We start from the raw sequence: 15,192 nt of genomic DNA on the forward strand, positions 1-15,192 counted from the left end.
CAAGCTAATGACCTGCATGACGATAAATCAGTAACAAATGCAAAAGTAAACCAAACTAAGTGTATCAGACTACTATGGTGTCATATGAATTGAAAAGTTGTAGTTTTATCGCCTTTAAAAGGAAATTTTATTGAACTAAAGTGAAGACTGAGCTTGTGTTTTCTTAGCCTGTATGATTTTTAGAAATATTTTGTCAGCTTTTTGGAAGTTAAGTTCAGTTTTTGTTTTTCTTTAACCTGTATGATGTGTCATGTGTTTAAGTCCTCTGAACTGAGCTACAACATTACATGTTTATTTTCATTTTATTGAATTCTTATGTGTAACAAGTTGAGACCTTCAAAATAAGAGCTTGTGTACATGTGTGCTCTGCACCACTATCTCTAGTATGACTAATATTTGTACTTTGCACTTGTAGCAGAGTATTTCTACACACACACACACCTGCTCTTATTTTGAAGGTCTTGATAATATGTTTGTTATGAAACACCAAGCAGTACTTTTACCTGACTGACCTGTGTTCAGTCCGGCCAGCTGCACTTCATGTGACGAAATGGAGGCAATACTCAGTGTTCTCAGCTTGGAGTGGATAGATGGCAGAAGTTTATTAATATTTTTCTGTGTTTTTCTGCTGTTGGCTGATGTTTGGAAGAACAGAGTCCCAAGAAATTTTCCTCCTGGACCGTGGGCTCTGCCTTTCATTGGTGATCTTCATCGCATCCAACCTGCAAGACTTCACCTGCAGTTCACAGAGGTACAAGTCCTTATATTAATATTAACAGTGATAATAATCACAAACATAGGACGAACAAATTAAATTATCTTCCAAGGACTTTTCTTTGAGTAGCTTTTCATGCTCTGCTCTATTTAAGAAATTAGGGAAGCATTTGTGGAAAAACTGCTCGGTTGTTTTGGCATGAAGTTCAGAAATACTATCATGCTTTTCTCCAAATTGGGGGAATGAACATTTCACCCAAGCAAAAATTGACATGCACTTCAAATTATGGTTCAGTTATGGTTTGAGAAGGATCTGTTCAAAGACAGCAACCTCATGTCTTTTCAGGAATCACAGAAACACTTTTTTTAAGTGTTTACAACTTAGGATTTGTTTACAATGAAAACAGCTCCTTCCTACCTGAACTCTGTCATTCAGGTCTACACTCCCTCCCGTTCACTACACTCAGCCAACAAAAGACGCCTGATACAAGCACCTCAACAGGGCCGGTCGATAGCTAGACTCTTCTCTTCTGTGGTTCCCAGTGGTGGAGCGAGTAACCAAACTCTGGTTGATCTGCACAATCTCTCTGTCTTTAAGGAAAGACTAAATACTGAGCTCTTCACTATACATCTTTGCACTTGACAGACTGCTAAAACAAATAAAAACAAATTAAAAAAAACTTATTTTGTCCACACTCCCTGGAGGCACCACGGTCCTGTTATCACCTTTGAACTTGTTTTATGGCTCTTATCCATTTTTTTTCTCTCATGACTCGATCCTTGCTTGTGTTGTATCTACTCTTAGATGTGCGTCGTTTTGGATAAAACCATTTGCTAAATTTAATTTGCAGAATCTCTCTCAGTCTTTAAGGAAAGACTAAAGCCTCAGCTGTTTCTATTACATATATTACATGATTGTTTTGTTTTTATCCATTTTATATCTTAAATGTAGCACTTTGTGATTGTGCCTGAATGAAAAGTGCATCACAAATACAATTTATTATTATCATTAGCTCTTCACTGAACATCTTTGAACTTGACAGACTGCTAAAACAAATGAAAACAAATTTAAAATTCTTATTTTGTCCACACTGCCTGTAGGAACCACGGTCCTGTTATCACACTTGAACTTGTTTTATGGCTCTTATTTAGGCTGTTTTTCTCCTGAATAGAGCCTTACTCGTGTTGTGTCTCCTCTCAGATGTACGTAGTTTTGAATAAAAGTCTGTTAAATTAAGCTGTAGAATTGTAGAATGTCGGTCAGTGACCATGAAGACAGCAGTGAAAATTAGAGACAACAGTGGATTCAAGACTTTAAAGAGGAAATTTTGTTGGAGTATGGGGGTAAAATATGTTATAAGCACAAAGTCAAAGCAGCAAAACTCATCTGACATTATTTAATATAGCTGGGTACTGAGGACATCACTTCTGAGAAACTGAAGAATTTTGATCCAAATCTTCTTGATCAATGTTAGAAGTGCAGAATATACAAAGAGACTTTATGTCACTGCTTGGGGTAGTGTGTTGAGATTCTAACATTTTGGAGGTCACCTCATCCCTCACCTCGTTTTATGGTTTTATATGCTGGAAAAAAATGTATACATAATTTGTTGATGTAAAAAAACAACAAATGTATGTTTAGGAATAATAATAAAAACAGAAAATATAAAATAAGGGGTCTGAAGCTTCAGAAACATCATTAACATCATATGATCTATTTATTTATTCCAAACACTTATTACATTTACTTAGTTGAAGAATAAATTACTATATGATTTTAAAATGTAGAACACAATATATGTAAAATCAATGCACTGAAGTAGAGTCTGACCTCACGAGTCACCAAAGTGTTTCACCACAACACCAATCTGCTGTCTGTGCTCAGTTTGCAGAGAAATATGGAAACATCTTCGGCCTTCGTCTCTTTGGTGGAAGAATGGTGGTCATCAATGGCTACAAGCATGTGAAAGAAGCCCTGGTCCAACAAGGAGAAGACTATGTAGATCGTCCTTCTATTCCGTTGTTCAATGAATTTTTTGGAAATACAGGTGCTGTTTGTTGCCTTTTGTTTCAACAGTTGCAAGTTGGTGTTTTTACAAAGACCAGAAGAATCAAGTACTCCTGGTTTAATTCTGTGTTGTTTTCCCAAAAGGCATTGTGATGGCAAATGGTAATCCATGGAAGCAGCAGAGGAGATTTGCTCTTCATACACTCAGAAACTTTGGTCTGGGCAAGAAGACTCTGGAGGTGTTCATCCAGCAGGAGTGTCGATATGTCACGGAGGCGTTTGCAGACCACCAAGGCACACTAAACTACTTTTTTGTTCTTTATTTCAATTTTTTTACGATGATGCATTGATTCATTAATTAATTTTTTATTCCTTGTCAATTTCCTTTTCTCTCCAACTTTGCAAAGCAGAAGCATGCAACAAGACATTTGTGAATGAGCTTATGAAACAAAACATGGCAACAGTCATAATTGCAAGGAACAAATGCATTCTCTGTATTAGAACTGAATTAATGAGTCAGGGACTGCACAGGCACCTCACAGCTAGAACATCCCTGGTTCATGGCCTGGGCCTGGCCTCTTTCTGCGTGGAGTTTGCATGTTCTCCCTGTGTGGGATCTCCTCTGGTTGTCCGGCTTCTCTTCACAGTTCAAAAACATGCTGAGGTTAACTGATGATTCTAAATTGTCCTTAGGTGTGAATGTGAGTATACTTGTTTGTCCCTTAATGTAGCCCTGTGATGAACTGGCGACCTGTCCAGGTCCTAAGTCAGCTGGGATAGCCTCCAGCCCCCTGAAACCATAAAGAGTAATCAGCAGTATATAGATGATGGATGGATGTATTTCTGTGCTTCCTTCTTTTATTTATTCTTTCTTTTTTTGCAGGGAAGCCTTTTGATCCCGTGAAACTGATCAACAATGCTGTGTCCAACATCATCTGCTGTTTGGTGTTTGGGCGTCGATTTGAGTACACTGACAAGCAGTACCAGGCTATTCTTCAAAAATTTAATGAGGCAATGCGCTTACAGGAAAGCATGTTTGTCCAGGTGAGCCTCCACTATCCAATAATCATATATAAATCAGGATTTATTCAGAACAGAGAAGCAGAATGTGCATCAATAGCACGAATAGCATAATAGCAATAGTGTAAAAGTATTCCTCCACAGATGTTAAAACAACCGATTACTTGCAGAAATCTGCATTCAAAATCCTCTGTAAGTAAAAGTAACCAATATTATCAGCAACAAGTACTTACAGTATTCTACGAACAGACCTTTATCCAATACAAAATGATTTAACCAGATGTTATAGTTTTGTCTGATCAATGAATTAGTAACTACTCTCCTGCTCTGTAGATTTACAACACAGTTCCCTGGCTGATGAAGTGGCTGCCTGGACCTCATTGGAAGATATTCACTCTGTTTAAAGAAGTAATTGCCTTTGTAGAAACCGAAATCAAAGAACACAGAGAAACCCTCGAGCCCTCATCACCAAGAGACTACATCGACTCCTTCCTCATAGAAATGGGAGACGTGAGTGTTCCAGTGTGTTTGTTCTTTGTGACTTTCCAGTCAAATATGTCAACTGATTCCTGATTCTGTTTCTTGTGTCTCTTGTGCAGAAGGAGGACAAAGAAGCTGGTTTTGATCTCAAAAATTTATGCATTTGCACTCTTGATTTGTTTGGTGCTGGAACTGAAACTACTACCACTACTTTACGCTGGGGGCTGCTGTACATGATCCACCACCCTGACATACAGAGTGAGTATAGCTGTAATCTGCCATGTCTACATTTGTTTAAGCATCTTGCTATGACTTCATATTGTCAGACGTCTCTCACAGGTCAGTCCTGTATTTGGAGAGAAGGTGTGTGATGTGTGATTTCATCCTCAGTCATCTTCTCAGCGTACAGACTGATATTGTTTATTACTTTCATATTGTGCAGAGAGAGTCCAGGCTGAGATAGATGCTGTGATTGGTTCATCCAGACAGCCCTCCATGACTGACAGAGAAAACATGCCCTATACTGATGCAGTCATCCATGAAATACAGAGATATGGTGACATCGCTCCACTTAGTGTCATCCACATGACTCACAGGGACACCACACTGGATAAGTACACAATCCCAAAGGTACACAACCCGCAGGTAACACTTAAACATGAAAAAAACACTAAATTACAGCAGAATCGGAAAGGAATTAATCAGGAATGACCTGTTAATGTGCTGTTCATGACTGCTTCTGTAATAACTTCATATCCTAAACGACATAAAAGATAATTATAGTTTACTGAAGAGGATATAAACCCTGAGCAGTGCAAAATATTGTATAGTCACTCATTACTGATTACTCCAAATTACTCTTTTTGTGTTATCCTTAAGTAACTTGAAACAACATTCTGAGTAGTCACTCTGTAGATTGTAATTTTTTTTGTGATTATTACACTATTGAGTATTGTTTCCTCACCGTCTTTAGTTATTTTGCAGGATTCCTACAAAATCCTATTTGCATTAGTAGTAACATTGTTGTAGTTTTCTGGAACATTAGAAATGCAGACACCTCCAAAGTAATTAAGCCTTTTAACAGTGTTATTTCCTCAGGGCACCATGATAATGCCGTCTCTGCACTCGGTTCACATCGATGAGTCGATGTGGGAAACTCCACATTCCTTCAACCCTCAGCACTTTCTGGACCAGGATGGTAAATTTAGGAGGAGAGAGGCCTTCCTTCCTTTTTCTGCAGGTGAGTCAGTGGTTATAATCCTGTAATGTAGTGTTTCACCCAAAGGGACTAAGAGCTGCTGCATGACATCAGTTGTTTCCATGAATAACCACTCACTTGAGGTATTCATTGTGTACTTTTATTTATCTGCTGTGTGCAAACATCTGCTGATGTTCTCTGGACACAGCATCAGTGATGTTTCTGGAGTCTTCCAGTGTTTTTGGTATTTTAACATCATACACCTTCCACCAGGTGACCCAAGTGGGGTTGATCAGACCCCATCTTCTGTCCAAATGGCCAATTGATCTGACATGGCTCTCTTCTTTTTAGCAGTGGCCATCTCAAGGGTCTCTTTGCTGCTTCAGTGGTCCTGTGAATGGCTCTCTTCCTTCTCTCACCTTCAGTGCCCAACTGGCTGAAGGTTCTCATGAAGGAACAGAAATCCTCTGCATGACCTTTGATGGAAGATACCTTTGCTCTGCATCCAGCCTACTGACAGTCTCTGAGCTGTCCTGCATACTTGAAGAGGTTCCTTTCAGTAGCCTCTTCCAAGCAATCATTTTGTGGGACTCTTAGCTCCAGCATTCAGCTTGTTTGGTGATTCAGACACCAGGAGAAAATCTGGTCACAGTGTGGTCACTCCAGTGCATTTAGAGACCTTCAGCTATTTTCCCGATCCACCAACAGCGGCCAGTCTCTTAAAGAGGTCAGGATGCTGTCAGATGTTCTTTTGGTAGCTTTTAGATCATCCCCAGCTCTGACAAATGCAATGGTTGGATAGCTGGGACTGTTTTAGCCACTCAGTTCCTGTGCTGATGGCTTTCGTGATGGTCTTCAGGAATTGATTGTGCCTGGAATGGTACCACTCCTCCAAGTGCCTTTGCACAGGAATTGAGGATGGGATCCAAGGTTTCTCACTTGGAAGAAAGTGGGAATGCTGGATGATTTCCTTTTGCTCAAAGTGTGTAGAAATATTTGACTTGGAAGCACATCATGCACTGCCTGTATTGGAAATTTATGTGGTGCAGCTCAGCTTTCCAGAACTCAGATCTCAACTACATTTTCTCATTTTGCTCTTCCTGAAATCCAGGTTCGACAAATGATCAGAACCTCCCATCCAGCACTCTGGAGTAAATTTTGCCGGGAAGGCTTAGCAGTTCGAAACCCCGATATTTGAAGCCCACACTCCGGTCACCCTTCATAAAAATGGGAAACACCACTCCAGTCTGCTGGTCCACAGGCACAGCACCCGATGCCCATATGACATTGAAGAAACTTGTCAGACAAGAAAGTCCAGCAATGTCCAGAGCCTTCAGCATCTCGGGACAAATCTTGTCCACACCTGGCACTTTGCTGCTGGGGAGTTTGTTTGATCACCTCAGCAACCTCTACCACGGATATAGGCAAAGATTCAAGGAGTTCCTTGAAGTGCTGTTTCCACTGCTCGACAGTGTCCCTAGTCCAGGTCAGCAGTTCTCCACCCTTCAGCTATATGCAGCCTCAGCCAAAGTGACCAAAAGTCCATCACCAAAGCCTCTGTAAACTCCTCCCACATCTGAGTTTTAGCTTCTGCAACGGCCATGGCTGCAGCAATTTTGCCCAACAGGTACCTGATTGCTGCTTCATGAAACTGTGAGCCAGCAAGGCCTGACAAGCTTCCTTCTTCCACCAGTGGGTTTTTAGGTTGCCACCATGACTTGCACCAGTGGCATTTGCACCTTCTGGCTGTGACTCCTAACAATCGTTCTGCAGTGGAGACTTTGAACGTGGTCCACTCAGATTCCATGTCTCCGACCTTCCCAGGATGCAGGAGAAACTGTCCCAGCAACTAAACTAGACAGGGTTTTCAAAAAGGCAGCAAAGTCTCAGACTCTTTCAACTGGATCTTCTCCCTTTAAGATGCACATCAGCTGGGTCAAGTCAATGCATTTGTAGCATCTGCTCTGATATGATTCTTGATAGGTGTTGTTTACCACAAATGGGACCTGAAATACATGTGGTATTAATTTTACCAAGATCATTGGAATGTGTTTTTCAGACTGAAAATGTTGGGATAGGGGTGCAGTGTCTAGCCAGAGATGACCTGTGACCCTTTGGGATGCAGAGTCGAGGAGCTCCATTCAAGGATGGTTTTGTTTTTGAGTAGGAGTCTTCAAATATGACCCAGATGTTGTAGTCATTCCTTTTCTCCTGCTTTCTTGCACTGGGCCATCAAGTGTGTAATATCCAGCCTGATGTTGTAGATCCTCACTGCTCAATCGTTTCTTGGTTAAGTTACCCTGAAGAAGAGCATCCAGATAGCTCAACTGGTTGAGTGAGGAACCCATGAATGCAGTGTCCTGGGTTAGATTCCAGCTCACAGTCCTCGACTGCATAATTTCCTCCCATTCTTCTGTCTGTCTCTACACTGTGCCTATCAAATAAGGCCAAAATAATAACTTTAAAAAAGTTACCCTGAAGATTCAAGTCAGTTTCTCCTCCTGCCACTGCTGTCAGAATACAAAACTTTAAAATAAATAAAATTTTACACAAAACTTTATCTATTTATTGTAGAATGCACAAAGCGAGTTCAAGAACTGCATTATGTTTAATGGAAAAATATATAAACATGCAAATGAAGTGAATGAAACTCATCTTCTGAATTGTGTATTTTTAGGTAAGCGGGTGTGTATTGGGGAACAACTGGCCAGGATGGAGTTATTCCTCTTTTTCACCTCCCTCCTTCAGAGATTTTCATTCATCGCACCTGCTGGAGAGAAGCCCAGTCTGGAGTATACCATGGGAGGCATTCGCTCACCTAAACCGTACCGCCTTTGTGCCACACCACGATAAACCACAACTCACAATAAATCATTGTGTTCCACTACATTCGTCTTGTAATGTATAAAGAATGTCGACTATAAAAAATATCATTGGAAAGTAATGTCAATCAGCAGACCTTTTCAAGAAACCATTACACATTGTCAAAGTAATCTACTACACTCGTGAAAAAACTTTTATGTATAATTGTAAAGACCACATATATCATGGCAGTTTTGATTCCAGTCACTCCCAGAACTCTTCATGTTTTAGGATGAAAGTACTGAAACGTGTCATGACAAAATAATCATACATCCGTAAAATGTCAATTGAAGGTATTGCAAGCCATTATATCTTTTCAATAAACAGTTATACATTATTGAAATAATCTACTTAAAACATGAAAACAAAAATCCTGTGAACCTTCCAGTTCTTAACAATAATCAGCAAGAACGATAATTTCCACACCACATTCATTTTGTCAGACATGCAAAAACTTGATTTGTGTGTGAATCAATAAGCTGAGATTAACTCGTGCTTCTCATGAAGACTATTGTGTGTTAAAGTTCATAGTGTTGACTCAGTCTAAGGTGTGGCAGTTCAGTTTTGTGGTCAAATGTCACCAAACACAATACGTTTGTCTCATATGTTGCAGTCAGAAAATAATAATTCAATTCAATTCAGTTCAATTTTATTCATATAGTGCCAATTACAGGTCAAATTGTCTCAAGAGGCTTTACAGAACCCATATGCCTGAAGGTGTAAACATAATAATAAGCTTACAAATTGTAGATTTAGAATCAGAATCAAACACAAAAACTTTATTTATCCCCGAGGGGCAATTAAATGGGCAAAGAGTGGCACAGGAAAAGCTACATGAAAGTTAACTTTTAACATAGCTAAAATACAAGCATATACATTCAATAATGACAAAAATAAAACCTGAGAAATATATGTGCGTAGAATAGAAAGTCTCTCTGCCTTTATGGCTTTGGTCTGTGACAGAGAAGGGGGGTGTTTGTGTCACATGTGTGCTTCTCCACAAACATTTCAGATTCGATGTGTTCTTCTTCCCTACTGGTCCTATTCAGCCTGGTATCAGAGTCCAGATCCTCAGTCCGGTGATGCTGGATTTCTTCTATGTTCTAGTGTAAACTGTTCAATTCATTCCTGTGTAGAAAGTTCTGTGTGTTAGTTAGGAAGAAGTCAGAAGGTCACCATGAAGAATGCAATCTCCTCACAGTTGACCTTCATCAGCTTGTTGTGGAGGTAAGAGAGTCCTGTTGTCTGCAAGAGCGCTGCGAGTGGTCCTCTTCATGGCAACATTCAGTCTGCAGATGTTCCATTTAGATGAGAGCTTTGGGATAGCTGTCCTCTGTATTGGTTGCTTACCAAATTTACAGCTTTGAGAAAAGGTCTCAGGACTTTCTATATGTTGCCTTGGAATGTTCTGCTACTCAGCCAGCTACATGTGTAGTATCTGATCTGAGACATGTATTACTTAATAAATTTGTAGAATGGAATCTGTTTTGTCTATTGTAGTATCTGACCAGCTACTTGTGGAAACACATACATTTCTCTATGTAAGCAGGGGGTCTTTGACCTGAGATGTGCTTTTGTCTTTAAATGTTTATGTTAATGTTTATGTCTGTCATTGAAAGGAAGTCATATGTTTTGTTAGGTTTCCATGCATGGACCTATATCAGTGAGTGCCATCTGTTATCCTGGAAGAGAAACCCTGTGCTATGTTGAGTTGGGGGTGCATCCTGTTTTTCAAAGTCTCAGAGGTTTAGCTCATATCTTACCAGAAGGGTGTAAAATGACCACTAGCCCATCATTCTGGGAGATGTTTGTATTGGCTGTGAACCTCCACAGGCAGAGCATGGGGCCTGTTCAGATGCTGTCTTTTTATAATAAAATCATATAAAAGCAACAGTGCCACGGACATTTCTCCTTCACCTGCACACCGCGGACATCAGAGAGAAACTACGACATATGTTATATTCCATAGTTATAGGTACTTGACACTGTGGAATATGTCTCAATTACAACAACTTTGAAGGATCACAATCTGATCTATTTATCCCCTCTGAGTAAGTTCTTGCCTATGTAATGCATAAACATATATTTCTGAAAGATTATGCATCTATATAAGCACACTTTTAGTTGCTTTAAGAAATTAATCATCCTGTGAACTGCCATATGTAAACAGATCTCCCATGGTCACATTGTGACTAACCTGAGCTGACCATAATAAGTCGCTTTCTCTGGTTTTGTAATCTCTCCTTGAATTAAACATTTTGATTCACTGCTTCAATAGATGTCTGATCCTACATGCAGATAATATTTCCTGGCTTTGTGGTTTGTGGCATTCAGACTTTGTCCGGTTGTGTGCAGGTGACCCTTGTCTTTGTTTTTCAAGCAAGTGAGAGAGTGCAAAGCTCAGTGAGAATATGATATGAGTGCACTGACTAAATATGACCCCTACATGAGGACATAAACTCAGCATTAGTGCAAAGAAATGGACGATCCTGACACGTCGGTTAGGTTTTGACACAGAAAGGCTACACTGGTCATTAGGTACAATAAAAGGCTTTGGGCAATTTGTGTATTTGTTCTCTTGCTGAGAATGAGATGATAAGATTGGTACCACTGTCATGCTAGTATGACAAAAATAACTTTTATTGATAGTGACTCCATGGACAAAAGCTTAAAAGGAAGTATTGGAGTAGGGATGCATGTAAGGCCTTTAGAGGCAAGGAGAGAACATTTTCACAGAAAAAAAATATAAAAAATATGTAACTGATACACAGGGATTACATTTTGAGGAGTTTAATTAAGGACAGCAGAAGGACGATTGTTGTCCATGTATAATATTTTCTGTTTGAAGGATGTGTAGGCTGATCTAAATATATTCTGGAGGTTTTGTTTTATTTGTAGATTCTGTCAACTACTTTACCCACCAAAAATATTTAGTTTAATAATTAAAATGAAGTTAAAACAAATAACATATTATCTTCTATGAACTGAAGCTTCGACAAAATCAGTATCCTTGATTTTTTTTTTTTTTTTTTTTTTTTTTTGACGAGAGGTTAACTGCAGTGGTACGACTAGTGTCATCTTTATTAATTGGACAGTTGATATCTAAAACGCGCACACAGTGAATTCTTATGTCTAACAAGATAAGACCTTCACAATAAGAGCACCTGTGTGGATGTGTGCGCTGTAGTACTATCTGTAGTATGATAATATTTTTTTAAGTATTTCGACACAAGATTGCTTCTTTTTTCTATCTTTTTTTTTTACGAAAGTAAAAGCGATTATTCATCACTGAAGAGCACATGCACACACACACATGCTCTTATTTTGTAGGTCTTGACAGCGTTGTCTTTGTTATGAAACACCATAAAGTACTTTTACTTGGCTGACTTGCATTCAGCCGGGATAGCTGCAGTTCCTGTGAAGAAATGGAGACAATCTTCAGTGCTCTTGGCTTGGGGTGGTTAGACTGGAGAAGTACTGTTGTATTTTTGTGTGTTTTTCTGCTGCTGGCTGATGTTTTGAAGAACAGAGTGCCGAGAAACTTCCCTCCTGGACCGTGGGCTCTGCCTTTTGTTGGTGATCTTCATCGCATCCAACCTACAAGACTTCACCTGCAGTTCGCAGAGGTACGAGTCCTTATAAAGACACTAAAAATAAGAATAAGAACAATTGGAAGAATACATTCAATTGCCCTCTGCCCGATCTGGAGAACTTCCATCCTCCCGCTGCATTAGCAGAGGGAAAAAAGATCCGGGCAGAGAGCACACACCCTGGTCAGCAGCTGTTCAGCCTGCTGTCATCAGTGCAGAGACTCAGTTCCTTAATATGCAGGATAAATAGGCTGAGAAACAGTTTTTACCTATGGTCCATCAGACTTCTAAACTCAAAACAATAATGCACAGTGTCACTTTTAATAATGCTGTTTACGTGCCATCTCCTGCCCATATTTATTCAGTTTTATTGGTTTTTATTTGATCTCATTACCTCCTCATTGTCTGTATATATCTTGCCTCTTTTGCATATGTTGGAATTCTTAATATAGTTTTGTTTATATGTGAATTCGACTTTTTCATTTATTGTTGTTAATATAGCTTGTTTCAATGCACTGTCCAATGGCAGCTACTTATATATTCGTCATGCCCCCATGTTGGATGACAATAAAGCTATTCTTTTCTATTCTATTCTAATTGTTATCTTCAAAGAGTTTTTCTTTGAGTAACTTTTTATACTCTGTTCCATTTTTAAAAAATTAAGAAACAATATTGCTTATCCATTTGTGACAAACATCTTGGTTTTTTATGATTTCATAAATGTTTTCTTTTGTTTTTCTTTTAATAATCGTCATCCTCTGTTCTTAATGTCTTTGTAAAGCACTTTGAATCGCCTCTTTGTTGAAATGTGCTATATAAATAAATTTGCCTTGCTTTGCCGTGCCTTGCCTTGTAAGGCTGCACAGTGGCGTGGTGGTTAGCTAAAGTATAAACATAGTAATTAAAAAGGTCTCACAGAGACAATATACCAGGCATGCTGAATCTACATACAGATATGTATATTATGACATAGCAAACTTAACATATGGATAAGTACAGTGATGATATGGTGAGTCCACATGTGGATTTGAACACATATGATATGATGAATTACATATATACAGGATATGAGGATAATTCTGTTATTGCTGCTGAAAAACATCATTGGCAGAAAAGACCAGTGGTTCGCATGATATTATTACACATAAGGAGGTGTAAGAGAACTGTGTTATATGTTGTTGATCTGGAAGAGCTGTAAAAAGAGAACACAGTTTTAGATTTTTTTTCTTGAGTTGTACAAACTTTGATAGTTTGCGAAGAACTGCAGTAAAAACAGTGTTACGAGATGAAAAGAAGAGCCATAGGGGAGAGAAAAAAGTGTTAGATGATGTTGTTGCAAAATGGAAGAGCTGTGGTGGAAAAAACAGAGACTAAAAACAATGCTATTAACTCAGAAGAGCTGCAGGATAAACAAACACTGTTAACTATGTAGCTGCACTGGAAGAGCTATAGGTGTTAGATGATGTGGACTGCTGCACCTGAAAACCTTTGAAGGGAGTTTCAGAAGTCATTGGAAATTCAGGACTGCCATGATTTACATGGTCTGTACAAGTGAATGTAAGCTTTTGTTCACGACTGTCTGAGGAAGTCTGAAGCTTCAGAAACATCATTAACATCATATGATCTATTTATTTATTCCAAACACTTATTACATTTACTTAGTTGAAGCATAAATTGCTATATGATTATAAAATGTAGAACACATATATGTAAAATCAATGCACTGAAGTAGAGTCTGACCTCACGAGTCACCAAAGTGTTTCACCACAACACCAATCTGCTGTCTGTGCTCAGTTTGCAGAGAAATATGGGAACATTTTCAGCCTTCGTCTCTTCGGTGGAAGGATGGTGGTCATCAATGGCTACAAGCATGTGAAAGAAGCCCTGGTCCAACAAGGAGAAGACTATGTAGATCGTCCCTCTGTCCCGCTGATCAAAGAATTTTTTGGGAATACAGGTGCTGTTGTTGCTTTTGTTTCAAAAGTTGCAAGTTGATGTTTTTACAAAGACCAGTGAATTCAATTACTTCTGGTTTAATTCTATGTTTTCTTCCCAAAAGGTATTGTACTGTCAAGTGGTAATATATGGAAGCAGCAGAGGAGATTTGCTCTTCATACACTCAGAAACTTTGGTCTAGGCAAGAAGACTCTGGAGGTGTTCATCCAGCAGGAGTGTCGATATGTCACGGAAGCTGTTGCAGATGAACAAGGTACGATAAATTACTTTTTTTATTTTTTGTTTTGTGTGATGATACATTCATTTATTTTCTTTCTTTCTTTCTTTCTTTCTTTCTTTCTTTCTTTCTTTCTTTTTTATTTCATGTCATTTTCCTTTTATCTTCAACTTTGCAATGCAGAAGCATGCAACAAGACATTTGTGAATCAGCTTATGAAACAAAACATGGCAACAGTCATAACTGAAAGGAACATCTGCATTCTCTGCATTCACCATCATAGCAGTCTGTCGTGGTGACAGTAGCTGGGTTTCCATTACAGTTTTTCGCAAAATGAAAGCAATATTTCTAAAATTTCGACAAAGTATATTTGCGCTTTGAACGTCTTTCCATTGAAGGTTGTTCTGGGCAGAAGCATCGTAACTCTCGTAAAATATCATCCTGTGAGATTTCACTGCAGGAAGATGGACGCCCAAAACCAAAACCCTCATTTCCGCTTCTGTCTCCTTATAACACTCTGCATTCCTCTGCTGTTTGCTGTCTAGCATGGCAGTGATGTTTTTCTCAAGAATAATGGCAAGAAAAGTCTCGGTCTCCTCTTTTGTCCACACGTACCGCGCCATGTTTACTCCGAGAGAACTGGTCATGTGGCAATTATACGTCCGGTGACGTATAATTGCTGAAAAAGTGTTTCCATTGTGCTTTTGCGATATTTTTCAATATCGAAACGTCTGAAAAACCACCTCATGAGAGCGTAAAAAGTTTTTAGCGATATTTTAGTCCTTTTTCGAAATTCAGATGTTTCCATTACAGTTTTTTATTGCGCTGTTTACATTTTGTGCATATCTAAGGGTAATGGAAACGCAGCTAATGACTGTTTCATTTAGGTCTGATCCGATTCCTCCACGCAGCTCTGTCCTTAGCCATCTGCTGCCAGGAAATCTTTTCTATACCCAGCTTCTTCAAGTTACTTTTTACAGTGTCTTTAAATCTGAGGCTTGGTCTACCCTGATTGCATTTGCCCTCGCAAAACTGTGAGTAGAGTAACTGCAGAGGGAGACGCTGGTGTTCCATCCTCTCAACATGTCCGGGCCATCTCAGGTTCATTTGTTTTAGCATGTCCTCCACTGATGGTAGACCAGCTCGT

The 15,192-nt window shown here is 39.1% G+C and overlaps 3 protein-coding genes across 13 annotated transcripts in view; 2 read left to right on the plus strand and 1 right to left on the minus strand.

The window, feature by feature from the left end:
- The window catches only part of LOC110964951 (cytochrome P450 2J2-like), a 228,538-nt gene that overhangs the window by 194,008 nt on the left and 19,338 nt on the right, over positions 1-15,192 (minus strand). The gene's annotated exons all lie outside the window — the stretch shown is intronic.
- LOC110964950 (cytochrome P450 2J4-like) lies at positions 503-8,788 on the plus strand. The gene is made up of 9 exons (XM_022213817.2): positions 503-751; positions 2,600-2,762; positions 2,867-3,016; positions 3,606-3,766; positions 4,076-4,252; positions 4,342-4,480; positions 4,665-4,852; positions 5,321-5,462; positions 8,098-8,788. The coding sequence occupies exons 1-9, from the start codon at positions 551-553 to the stop codon at positions 8,271-8,273; spliced, it is 1,497 nt and encodes a 498-aa protein (XP_022069509.2). The 5' UTR covers positions 503-550; the 3' UTR covers positions 8,274-8,788.
- Positions 11,641-15,192, plus strand: part of LOC110947120 (cytochrome P450 2J4-like) — a 74,655-nt gene continuing 71,103 nt past the window's right edge. For 2 of the 11 annotated variants that reach the window (XM_051947119.1, XM_051947122.1), the window contains exons 1-3: positions 11,641-11,908; positions 13,667-13,829; positions 13,932-14,081. In XM_051947119.1, coding sequence (XP_051803079.1) covers positions 11,708-11,908; positions 13,667-13,829; positions 13,932-14,081 — 514 coding nt within the window. In that variant the 5' untranslated portion in view covers positions 11,641-11,707. The remainder of the gene's footprint in view (positions 11,909-13,666; positions 13,830-13,931; positions 14,082-15,192) is intronic. The other 9 variants (XM_051947118.1, XM_051947116.1, XM_051947113.1 and 6 more) reach the window with 9 other exon arrangements.

Source organism: Acanthochromis polyacanthus, chromosome 4 (assembly GCF_021347895.1).
Source record: "Acanthochromis polyacanthus isolate Apoly-LR-REF ecotype Palm Island chromosome 4, KAUST_Apoly_ChrSc, whole genome shotgun sequence".
Lineage (NCBI taxonomy): Eukaryota > Metazoa > Chordata > Actinopteri > Pomacentridae > Acanthochromis > Acanthochromis polyacanthus.